This window comes from Manis javanica, chromosome 7, assembly GCF_040802235.1.
Source record: "Manis javanica isolate MJ-LG chromosome 7, MJ_LKY, whole genome shotgun sequence".
Classification (NCBI taxonomy): domain Eukaryota; kingdom Metazoa; phylum Chordata; class Mammalia; order Pholidota; family Manidae; genus Manis; species Manis javanica.
Genome location: NC_133162.1, coordinates 37,282,103 through 37,294,878, shown reverse-complemented (window position 1 = coordinate 37,294,878; position 12,776 = coordinate 37,282,103). Strand labels below are relative to the sequence as shown.

The 12,776-nt window shown below is 55.0% G+C and overlaps 1 protein-coding gene across 3 annotated transcripts in view; it reads right to left on the bottom strand.

Moving 5' to 3' along the window:
• Positions 1 to 11,686, bottom strand: part of ZCCHC24 (zinc finger CCHC-type containing 24) — a 59,474-nt gene extending 47,788 nt beyond the window's left edge. For 2 of the 3 annotated variants that reach the window (XR_012133141.1, XM_073240732.1), the window contains exon 1: positions 11,236 to 11,686. Coding sequence is in view for 2 of the 3 variants with exons in the window: in XM_073240732.1 (XP_073096833.1) it covers positions 11,236 to 11,481 (246 nt within the window). In the remaining variant the exon portion in view is untranslated. The remainder of the gene's footprint in view (positions 1 to 11,235) is intronic. The other variant, XM_073240731.1, reaches the window with a different exon arrangement.
• Positions 11,687 to 12,776: the final 1,090 nt, after the last annotated feature.

Sequence of the window (12,776 nt, the reverse complement as noted above, 5' to 3'; positions counted from 1 at the left end):
TTGCTGGCACTTAGGTACCACTCAGTAAATGACAATGCTGATGACTGTTATTGTTAGTTCTTCCTTACACACCGCAAGAGGTAAGGAGGTATAGCAGAAGCAACTTCTGAAATGTGGGCTCTGCCACTTACTTGGGGGTGTGACTTTAGACAAGTTACTTATCTCCAAGCTAACTCAGTTTCCCCATCTTACAAGGAAGAGGAACATCAGCTTCTAGCACTGTTTCTGTTGTACATAAGAAAAGACTGAAGTTGAGTGCTTTGTCTGGTCTCCTGCAGCATTAGGCCTGTGCAGACTGTGTCCAGGGAGCCCTCAGCCTGGCCCAGGCCCGCTCTCTGGGAGCCCAGGGAGGAAGCGGCCCACCTCTCCCACCTCTCCCACCTCTCCCACCTCTCCCACCTCCAGTTGACAGGAACCAGATGTCTTGCCTGGCTTCAAAGCAGACACGGCCCAGGCCCCCTCCTAGTGTATACAGCCACTATTTATAGGAGTCACAGGCTATGGGCAGCAAGGCCCACTGGAATTTAGCAAAGGTGGGGCCTGTGAGGCTGGCAGGGAACAGCCATGGGCTCCCTTTCCTGGGGCAAGGCCAAGGTTGGAAAGAGGCAGCTTCTCCAGGAAGGTCACTGACAAACCTGGGCATGGGGCTTGGACATCCCCTGGCCCCAGCTTAGCTGCTCGAGAACTCCAGGAGTGAACTGTGGACCCTGGGGAGCCTTGGGTCTAGTGGAGAGATACAACCTTGCTCTCTGTAGTCCCCAGCCTTGTTGGGGAGAAGCGCCCATGAGAGGAAGCTGCTTCAGGCTCCCTTACAAAAATGGAGCACACAGGGGCCTAGGGCAGGGACAGTCCTTTCTACGTCCCCTCAGTGTGGGAAGGGCTAAGGGCTGGCCCCAGGCGATCAGTAGCCCTCCCTGCCCAGGATGGATCCCGCCCCTCCACGTGTATCCCTCAGTCCCTACTCAGCCCACCTCTGGGGTCTGACAGTCCCTTCCTGGGGGACTCAGCCTTCCCACTGCATGCTACTAGTCTTCTCGGCTCCCCAGACACTCTGGTACATGACCCTCCGCTAGCCTTTTCCCTCCCTGAGCCTGTTCCCTCATGTGGGTCTGGACCAGAGACGGAGATCTGGGAGGACAGGTACAGACACCAGATCCAGGGCCACCCAGGGCCAACACACAGTCAGCCGATGGACTGGGCACAGCACACAAGGCTCCTAATGACCACCTCCGCCCGACCACTGCCAAGGGCTGCCAGGAAGCCCAGGACCAGCAGGAGATAGCACCCAAACTGCGTTCAGTCTGAGGGCAGCTCTCCAGCTCTCAGAGGGCCCACAGTGAAGCTGTCCATCCTGACAGGCAGGGGGGCCTCCACCCTGAAGGTATTCCAGCAGATACTATACAGCCTTAAGAGGCATGGGGAGGGTGCCAATGGAAATGGGATTAGATGGTAAAAGTAACATATACTGAGCACTACTGTGTCCCAGGCATTGGAAACTTTACCCTCATGAAGGTAGCTGATGCCCACCTATGAGTCATTATGCCCATTTACAGATGAGACAAGTGTGTCCAGACTTGTACGGAATGACCTGGGGAATAATTTTCTAGGCCCCACCTCAGAACTACCAAAACAGCCCCCTGGGACTGATGACCCAGAATCTGCATCATTTTATTGTGGTAAAATATACGTTACATAAAGTCTACCATTTTAACGATTTTTAAATTGTTACAGTTTTTAAGTTGTAACAATTTTTAATTGTGTATAACTTAGTGGCATTAAGTATACTCACATTATTGTGCAACCATCACCACCATCCACCTCCAAGATTTTTTTCATCATCCCAAACTGAAACTCTGTCCCCATTAAGCACCAATTCCCCACTCCCTCTCCCCACAGCCCAGAGCAGCATTTTAAAGCTTCCCCCGGACAGTTCAGGTACAACCAGCCCAGCCCCAACTGGCTTTGGGAGCACGTGGACTTTGCAACACCAGGGTCTCTCCTTCACTTGACGCTAGGCCTCTCCCCACCCAAACTGGCCTAAGGGAGGGCAGCGGCTGTCGCCCCGGCCTCCCAGAGAAAAGTTCATCCAAACAAGAAACTTGAAGCTCCAAACGGCATGACTCATCCTCATGGCTGGGAAATGCAATTTTACAAATAACAACCCTCTTGTTTTTTCCCCCCTTTTTCTTTCTTTTCTTTTTCTTTTTCTTTTTTTTTTTTTCTGGTAAAGATTTAAGCAAGTCCACAGGAATCAGGGCTGTTTTGGCAGCAAATTGTCAAGAGGAAGGGGAAGTTTGGTGGGTGCCAGAAAGTGCACTAATTATACCCTGAAAAACCTCTCCCCCATCTTGTGGCCACACTCCCCTGCCCACGGGCAGCCCCACAGGCTTCCCTCTCCCTGGCAGCTCGACACCCCTGCCCCCTAACTCAGGAGGGTCATAGCTTTGGATCTGCCCCTGTACCGCAGGCAGCTCCAGGTCAGAGAAGAAGGCCAGAGCTCCCTCAAAGCCTCTCCCACCAGCAGCGTGCTCCGCCCTGGCCCTCCTGGCTGCCCCAGCCCCCTTCTCCTGGCTCCAACTCCAGGTACCTCCACCTATTGCTGAAGGACAGAGCAGTCGGCTGACCCAACCTCACTCTCACACTGAACATGGAGAAACTGAGGCCCAGGCCAGGGCACACAGGCAGGCCTAAGAGCCAGGAGCCCCGCTTGCCAGCTGGCTGGAGGGCGGGTGGGGCAGCAAGCTGTTTCCTCTCCGAAGCCCCAAACTCAGGCCAGGGAGGTGAAAGGCGAGTCAGCCTCTCCGCGGGCCCTATCCAAGGCCTGCGGGGACTAGACAGAGTGGAGGCCAGGACCCAGGGAGCTCCCTCCCCTCCAGCTACACAGTAGGGTCTGGTCTCTTGGGTTCCTGTCTGTAAAATGTAACATGGAGTAGGGAAAAGTCCTATGTCTTGAGGTCCAGACACCCAGGTTCTCAAAGATGTCCCCGAGCCAGACACACAGAGAGCACTTAATCCACATGTGCACCATCTGTTCTAAATACTCTGTCCATGGCTGGAGGGCAAGGCAAGGCAGGAGCTTCCCCTTCATCAGGCAGCCCCTAACTCTGTGGCAGCCAGGCTGCTCCTCTCGGTGGTCCCTGGGGCTATTGCTTCTCTCCCTCTATTCTGCACTTGCTATTCCCCCTGGAATGCCCCTTCGGTGTCACCCAAACCTCCTCCAGGACCTGGGCCCTGATATAGTTCTAACTAGTGGTGCAGCCTTGGACTCACCCCCTCCCTCCTTCACTGCTGAGGGCCCCAAAGGACAGAATGGAAAGCACAGATTCAGTGCTTGCTCCTGTGGCCTCGTTGGCCACAAAGGCCCCAGCCTCCTCTAGGCACCTCCTGGACCTCCTGGCCATAGCTCTGACCCTCAGTGCTGTAAGCTAGGGTGGGGACCACTCCAGAACTCCCCTGCACTTGCCTGGAAGAACTCGGAAGTCTCTCTACTCAGAAGAGGAGATGAACTTGCCTCTTCATCTCTCCACAAGGCTGGGCATCCCTAAAGGCAAAGATTCTGTAACCCCGTTGCCCCAGAGCCCAGTTCCTGCTGCCCCTTATGCCTGCAGATAATCTGCTGCTCCTGGGTGCAGATAATCACAGGCAGGGATGGGCCTGGGAGCCCCACTTGATAGACGAGGTAATGGATGCCCTAACACCTTAAAGTACTTGGGGTCTCTGAGTTTCCATGGACTATGTTGGAGGGTGTTTCCCCCCAGATTAAGCTGCTCTAGGCACTGGCTGAGGGCAGCCCCAATAGTGTGGTGGGTGGCAGCCTCTGAGCCATCTAGGCCTAGATCACTCCTGGGGGGAAACCCCCTCTCCTTCGTCCCTGGGTCAGTGACCCCAGCAGCTAGCAGGAAGTGTGGGATCCTCATGCCACATCTGAGGACAGAGCGTCAGTCTGCTGCCCATTGCTGGAACTTCTCCAGGGTTCTGGTCTGGATGTTGAGGAAAGTTAGAAGGGAAAACACTAACATTTGTTCTGATCCTACTTGTGTCATATACTTGACTGGGTGCTTTCCCTCTCTTAGTGCTCCTGGACCTGGCAAGAACACTATTTGGATGGGCACTATTGGCACCATTTTATAGAGCTGGAAACTGAGGCTCAGAGGGGCTGAGCAATATGCCCAAAGTAATATAGCCAGTATGTGGCTAAGGAGAGATTCACACCTAGATCTGTTAGCCTGTTATATTTCAGTCCCCACATAGCTGCCAAGGCTTAGGTTCTCCTACAGGAACTGCAGCCAGAAGGAAACACCAGACGTGGACCACTCTCCTTGGCCCTATGACATCATATTGCCAAGCCCCTCAGCCCTGGTAAGATGAGGCACAGCTTCTCTGAGCTGCATGAGGGTCTGGGCTCTGAGGTTGGTCGTTCTCCTGAAGGATCTAGGTGTGGATGCAGAGATTTCCAGAGATGACTCCACTAGCCAAGTTGTGTGCCCCTCCTTCCCCAGAGGACAGTAAGAAGGCACAGTGGGAGGGGGACAGGCAGGAATCAGGGCAGGTGAGCAGAAGCTTTTGAGGGCAACTGAGAGAGAGATGAGACAGGAGCAGAGAAGAGAAGAGACAGAAGGCGTACGTGCAGGGAGCACAGGGTGGGGAGGGCTGTGTCCCAGGGGGCCTGGCCAAAGCAGATGCTAGTCATGCCCCCAATGTCTGAGACAGCCCAGCAGGGACAACTCTCTGGTCCTCTTCCCCAGCTCTGTGGGGCTCCTTTCATCAGCTGAACAACTGTTTTCTTATTGTCAAAAGCTGCCCTGTATGCCCCCCCACCACACATGTATGTGTACACATGCATACATGTATGCACACGTGCATACACACACACATACACATACACTCTCCTCTCTTTGGGACAAGAAACCATTCGTCTCACAAATGACTCTGGCCCTTTCCAAGGGATCCGCACTTCTTCCACCTCTATCTATCTACCTTGGGTCAATCTGAGGCTCCAGCCTCGGAGTCAAACACCCCTCCCCCCCCAATACACAGACAGAGGCAGATGTGGGCTGTGCTTGGGGAGAGAGAGAGACAACCACTCATCACAGCAAGGAGTTGGCTGATGGGAAAATGAAGCCCCACCTTGACTGAGGGTACCCAGGTGTGGACAGACCCCAGTTCTGCTCCTGCTTCCAAAGTCCAAAGCTGACCTGTAGGCTAGCCATGACAGAGGGCTCTTCACCCAGGAACCTCAAGGGTCCTCTTGGAGGCCCATTGCCTCCTGGAGGCCAAGGGCATGCAAAACACAATTCCCTGGGCAGCCATATATATGCCCTGTGTCCAGCTAAAGCATAAGCATTGGAGACCAAGATGCTTCTCACTTCTAGGATGTAATAATTGGATAAAAGCAGAAAGAAGGGATCTGAGAACCTGAGGACTAGAAGGGACCCTCATATTCAGCCATTCTAGGGTACCACTGAGGCTTGCAGCCTCTATCACAGGGGTTCTTGGTTTGGGGTCCATCGTTAACATGAGGGTGCCATGATCCCCTTGAAATCATGTGCCAATGCATGTCTGCGTGTGCACATATGCTTGTACACTGTGTGTTAGTGCTGAGGACAGGAACTCTGGCTGTCTTCAGACTTTCAAAGCGGTCTATAACCAAAGGAGGTCCAGAACCATTAGCACACCTAAGCTCCTGCTGGGACACCCTTAGAGACAGAGTTTCACTATCTCCCAAGTCAGCTCTTTCCAATTAACCAACCAGCCCCTCACCATTTCTTCCATGAGATAAAACAAGAGGCTAAGAGACTGCAGAGAGCATTCACATAGTCACATGTCTGGAGAAGGAAGAGAGGAGGAGAGGGTTCAATTCTAGTCATTCATCTACCAATCTACCCGGTAAATGTTAACTGAGCACCTGGTATGTCCCAGACAGTGGCCAAGCATTGGATACTGGCACTGAGAGGTGGAAAAAGGCAGGATTCCTACTCTCAGATTGCCAACAAGAGCTATGAAGACAGACACATACAATGTCTATTTCCTAACGCACCAATCATCAAGACATGCTTTGCCAGATGCATGTACCACAACACAGAGGCTGGAGGGAGGGGTGCCCCCCACCACAGCACCAGGCAAAGCCTCTCAGAGAATGAGCACCCACTTGTGCCAGGAAGGAGTAAGTTGGATGCTGTCAGCTGTACAAAGGCAAGCAAGAGCATTTTAGGTAGAAGCAATAACAACTGCAAAAGCTTATGAGAATGGGGCTGCTTGGTGATTTCAGAAACCTCTAGCAGACCAGTATGGCCAGAGGAGGACAGAGTAAAAGACTATACACCACCACACATACACACAGGACAGCAGCCTGAGACCTCGGCTGGAGAACTGGTTCGGCCACTGAATCCCTGAATGTATCATGGCCTTCTTGAAGAGCCTTAGTTTCCCTATCTGGACAATGGGGATGCTGCACACAGGCTACAATATGAAATGGAAATACTAGAAAGTACTTGTTGTCTATCTCCTCTGCCTCTCCCAAGCCAGGCCATGGCTGCTCCCATCCCATGGAGCCCCATCTTGGGCTTCTGGGTAACGGCTGCAGCAGGGACACAGCAGGAAACCCAGCACCCACAAGCAATGCCTACCACTCTTCAAAAGGTTTGGGATCAGGGACAAAACCTGAGAGGCACTGAAGCTTGAGAGAATGCCCCTGGTCCCTGCCTGCCCTGCACTGAGCCCAGTGATCCAGGTGAAAGCCATCCTGGAGATCAGCAGGATGAGCCACAGAGAAAACTGTCATTCGAATATATGAGTTCTAGATCTAGCTCTGCCACCGATTTGCTGGGAGACTTGCCAGGCTCCTGCTTTTTCTTCTGTTAAATGGGAGCTGTGAGGCAAGGTACCAAGAATGAAGCACCACCAAAGAGTAAGGGGCCACTCCTCAAGGGCCATTCTCTCTGCAGGGCCCTCTTCCTCGTGCTGACGGCACCTAACTCACTGCCACTGCTGATTGCTAATTACTACAGCTGCTCACTTTCCTCTCTCCCACCTGACTCAGAAGATCCATGCGCTGTGGTCTCTCTTCTGAGCCTAAGCCTGCCCTGTCAACTTAGTTTAATGGAGGGAGGGTCAGGCCATCTCAGCCAAGAGGCCCTCAACAGATAGCCCTTCTTGCCTGTGTCACAGCTCAGACTCCAAAGGCTTCTGGGAGCTAACGTCAGCCCTGGAAGCCCGCTGTGAGCCCCAGTGGGGCAAACCTCCATCCTCACATAGGTATGTGGCTGTGTTCTCACACTGGTCAGGCAGCCTGTGAAGGTGATACATCAAAACCTCCAGAAGACTGTCAAGACCTCAGGACCCTTTATTGACTTGTTTATTTAATACCTGGGGACCTTTTAGAGCAGGATACCACAGTCATTCCCTAAGAATCCTAATAGCCCTGTCTGTGCTGAGGGGCTGGAGCTCTGTCTGGCAAGCCTTGTGACATCCTCACTGCTGTTCTCAAATCTCCAGTGGGTGGATCACAGCAACAAAGAGGATGGGCTCTCCAGTGCTGCATGAGATATTGCTAGGACCTGGGGTGGACATTTGGGTTAACAACTCTAGGAAGAGCTTCGTAAGGGTAGAACAATCCAGCAAGGGAGAGGTGTGCCTCAATGGAGCATACCCAGGGATTGCAGATATTCAGAAGAATACTGGCAGGTATTCTGTGGCAAAAAAAATCTCTGGTCAAAGTAATAGAAAATGGGTTGACAAAAGCCTAATAGGCTTTGTACTACAGGACTTCTCAGATCCTTTACTATGCTAGTGGGCATTTTGTGTCTCCAAGAGAAGGACAGTATATGATGCTTTCCAAACATATTTGACCTCAAATCCCTTCCCCTGATACCACAAAACATCACTTGACCACAGGGTCACAACTTCAAGTCACATCTGTCCCTGGAGGAAGGGAAAGAAAACAGCTGTCCTAGGAATCTGACCTGGAGTGGGACAGCTGTATCTTCCTTTGAGGGGGTACAGGGACTACCCAGGAGGTATTCTGGGCACCCATCAGAGGGGCCAAGGGCCAGTGTTCAACAAAGGGGTAACTCTGCTTTTCTGGAGTTGGAGTCTTAGAGCCCTCACTATGTGAACTTAAATTCCAGACAAAACTTGGCTGGGAAGATCCCCATTCTGCCCAGCCCCCACCCCCTCTAGGTGCCTTCCTTGGGTACCTGGGGAGAGAGAGAGGAGGGGCTCAGCCAAGAGCCTCAGGGTTCTCTCTCCAAAGACATGTAGTTGCCACAGATCAGGGGTTGCATCTGAGGTTCATAGAGCCCAGTCTCTAGACCCAGAGACCTTTTAAAATACTGCACAAAGTGCCTGTGCCTGCTTTGGCCTGGCACCCTTACCATAAGCTGACAAGTGAAGAGCCCCCCCCAAGCATCCAAGTCTCCTCCTGGTGCTGTTCCTGCACTTGCACGTGAACTCTACCATCTCTCTTTCTGCTCCCAGGGCCAGTGTTCCACTCAGAACCCTTGGCTTATCTTCAGCTTCCAGAGCTGAGGTTCCAGGGGCACAATGAGCTTCTGTGCCCCCATGTCCTCAGCCCCCCCGCCCAAATCCCAGCTGCATTCATGGTGTTTTGCTATTGTGGTGGGAGAAGCTTGGGGGTGGTGCAAGAGGGGGTGGGCTCTTGGCACAGGGACTGGTGCAGACAGGCCGTGGTCAGTGGTCAGCATGCAAGTCACATCCGCAGGCACTGCCACTGGGCCTGCCAGGCCTTGTACAGAATGGCGACACTCCTGGGCCCCTAGGTCCCTTCATAAAGTCCCCTCCACACATAACTTGCTTCCTTTCCAAACAGTCCCCTAGTGGCATTCAGGTGGGGGAGTATTTTTTTCTTGCTTTCTTGGCCAGTTGCTATTTTGGAGCCATATTAAGTCACTGGTTAAGCCCTGGACGCAGGGAAGGCCTGTCCCCAGGAGCACAGCTGAGGTTCCAAGAGGGTTTAAGAGGTAAAGAGGGTAGGGAGTGAGAGTGAGTGAGCCTGACGCCAAGAGACTTCCAGAAGTCAGCAGGCACAACCCTCCAGCCCTTCCAAGGAAGCCGCTGGCCTGTGAGCACAGGCGGAGCCCCTCTACCTCCCCTAACACAGCCTCTCTGTAGACACACCCTCTCCTGTCGGGTAGATCTCAAATCCATATACACCACTTGGGGAGAATGCAGGGACCAGAGACAAGGGGTTCCCCCAAAGTCAGGCCACTACAGACTTTTCTCCACCATTGCTCTAGAAAACCCTTACCAGCCTCTTCTACACTGGACCCAGAGAAGGAATGTAACTTCATGCGGAAACTGAGGTAAGTGGCAGTGAAATGACAAGAACAAGGTGTCTCTGAGATACAGCTGGGATCGTGGATGCCAGAAGCTTCTAAGAGGAGGCACAACATCCTACCCCCTCAGCAGACTCTTAATGGCCCACAACTCCCAGGCCCTCTCAGTGGAGACCCACGTTTGGGGAAGACCACCACTGGGTGGGAGCAGAGGGAGGCTAGCGGAGGCTGATCAGGGATCCCACGTGACCTGTGGTCATGGTCACCTTCCTCACTTGGGATTCCCACAGCACACCCGTGAAATCACCCACTGATCACCTGTCTTCTAATCTGGGGCCCCCACTAGCTTGCAACTGAATCCCAGTGGCACACATGAAGTTCAACAAATGTCTGATAAAAGAACAAACAACTGAAAAGATCCAGGCACTTAAGAAATGCCCCACAAGTTGCCCTCCAAAGTCACTACCCATTGAAGCCCGTTCCCTGAAGAGGCGGCAAAGTCTCTTACAAGAAAGAAAGGTTCCCAGCCAAGAACAACTCCTCATGTGGAGAGAGTGCTTTACAGTTTACAAAGAGCTTTGACATACAAATACTTGCGCCTGGCACCACAGTGTGCCTCTCCAGACTCATCTCCTTCAATTATGCCCAGCTGGCACAACACAGGTCAACCAGTCCTTCTCTCAGCTTGCCTGGTGTTAGCCCACCTCTGAGTCTAAGGCCAGTGTTTATATGTCCACGTCCTAGCCAATACTAACACAGTTAAACACATTAGGGGGCCAGAAGGGGCGACCCGCGGCCTCCCTCTCCCACATCCAGCACACTCATGCATACACAGGCCTCCCCTCCCAACCCACTCGGACTCGAAGTCTTCTCAGACTACCTGGTGTGCTCACGTCTAGATGTAACCCACATGTTGTTCTCCCCCCACCCTTCCCCTTGCACTTTTGCAGAGAGAGCTGCCAAAAGGGGGGTTGAAGGCCACAGAAAGTTCTGAAATCCCAAATGTGGCAGGAGTAAATAAGTGGGAATGGAGGAGAAGAGTCCAGCTGAAAGAAGAGACAAGTACCTACTAAGGCTCTGGAGAAGACTACTGACAAGGGGCTGGGAAGTCCTGACAGTCTGTGTATTCATCTGGCTGGGGAAGATGCACTGCCCCTTGGCTTTGTAGCTGAACCCACCCAACACGCAGACTGCAACTCGGCAGGCCCAGGTTTCTGGAGAAGGCACTAGGCAGCTGGAACCTCTCCCCCTATCCAGCCCTGCTCCCAAGAGCTCAAGAGGATTTCCCTTTCATTTCCTTCCAGGCTCGGAGGGCGGGGGACAGAGCAGTCTGTGGGGTCAAGCCCTCAAAACCACTTCCTATGTGGCTGGGGGAGGGCAAGCAGCTGGAGGATGTATCTCGGGGGTCCCTGCATAAGAACAGCAGGAAAAGCCCTCTCGGCTAGTTCACGGCTCTCTAGGGTGCCCTTCGGGTCGGGGAAGATTTTTAGGGCCCTCCACTGGAGCTCGGAGCAGAATCCTCACTCTCGGTCCCAGCCAGTGGTGGCCAAGTCGGGAGCGGGTGGGAATGGGGTTGGGCGTGGGACGGACACTTGGAAGGGGCTCCCCGCCCTGGCTGCGCCCCGACTGTCTGGAGAGAATCCAGAGCCCCCCGCTCAGACGGCCCCCGCCCCCAGTCCCCTTCCAGTAGAGCGCCCGGGGCTGGAAGAGGGGCGGGAGGGCTCCGCCCGCGCCTGAAGTGCTCTGGGCCGGGCTCAGGCGGGAGGTGACTCGCTCCCGGCGCCCCGGGGACATCGGGCGACGAGTTTGGCAGAGCTGAGCAAAGCCAAGCCAAGCAGGGCCGGGCAATAGGGAGTCAGGCTGGGCCAGGCCAGGAAGAGCAGGCAGATAGGAAAAGGCCCAGCAGGGTCGACGGAGGGCGGGGGCGTGCTGGAGCACCCACCTCTCCGCGCTGCAGCTGGAAGAAGCTGTTGAGATAGCTGGAGTGCAGGGGCGAGCCCAGCTGCTCAGGGCGGCCCTTGCCGAAGGCCAGCTCTGGGGGAGCGGCGCCGGCGGGCGGCTCGGGCCGGAAGGCATCGAAGGCGCTCGCCTGGTGCGTGTCCTGCAGCGACAGGTAGACCCAGTTGAGCAGCTGGGCTGGCTGGTACACCGAGGCGGCGCTCGTGTCGATGGCCGACAGCAGGCTCATCTTGCGGCGGCTGTGCCGGCCCCTCCCCGGCCGCCCGCTTGCGCCCCACCCCCCGCCGAGGAGGGGCGGGCACCGGGGAGCCTGCGCCCACTGCCCACCGCTCGAGCCCCGACGGCGATAGCCCGGTGCCCAGCGCCCCGCGCGCTGCCCGCAGCCGCTGCCGCCGCCGCCGCCTCCTCCCCCCGACTGCAGCCGCAGCGCGCGCTGGCGGAGGAAGGAGGCACGAAAGTTGGGCAGGAAACTTTTGGGCCCGCCCACTCCGCGCCGCCGGCCCCGCCCCGCCCCGCGATCCGCTATCTGCCTCAGTGCTGACCTCTTGGGCGGCCGCTCCAGGGGAGGGGTCCACATAGGCCACGCCCCCTATGGCACTGTCCTCGTCCTCCATTGGCAGTTTTATTGAATATGGAGTAGCGAGGGCGGGGTAAGCAGGGAAATGAACTTATCTGCATATGTAGTACCGTGCTGGCCCGCCCCTGGGCGGCCCCTTCCCAGGTCCGGGAGCCGGCAGGAGCTGCTGACTGCCCCGGCCTAACCCATCTCTCTCTTCTGCTCTCGGCTCTTCTGTCCGGTTCTTCCCAAATCCTGTCAAATTATTTCATTTCCTCTCGTTTTTTCTTTTCTGTTTTCCTTCCTTTCTCATACGCTCTCTTCTCTCTCAGATTAAATAGCTCCTATCTCTGTCTCTCTCTGGTGTGTGTGTGTGTGTGACTCGACTTTTCTAACACACACACACACACACACACACACACACACACACACACACACACACACACACACACACACACACACACACACACACACACTTCTCTCTCCCTCCTTTCACTATCACCAAAGGACTCTCCTCCTCCCACTTAATTCCTTCCATCTGCAAAATCGCTTTGCGGGCAGGCTCCACCTAGGGGGCCTGGGTTCCTGCCCCAGGAAGGACTCCCCGGCCTCTTCTCTGGCCTTCCCTCCCCTCTCCCTTCTCGTATTTCTGCTCTGGACCGGCCCCGCTTCTCGCCCCTTTCAGCCGCCCTGATCTCCGGCGCCAGCCCTACCAGGGTCGGCGGGGCGCCAGGATCCCAAATAGGTCCAGGGGAGCTCGGGAAGACGGCTGACACCCGCCTCCCAGGACCCAGCTACTCCAAGTATACCCGAGGGGATCCCCGTCCCCGTCCCCTCCGCCTGACACACCCGGAAGTCCTGGGGTCTTTCCGCTCTGTTTGGGGTAGTCCTCTGGCACCTGCCCTGCGCCAGCACCAGGGATCTAGTGGCAAGGTGCCCTGAGAGTCACCTCTCCCTCCTCAAACCTG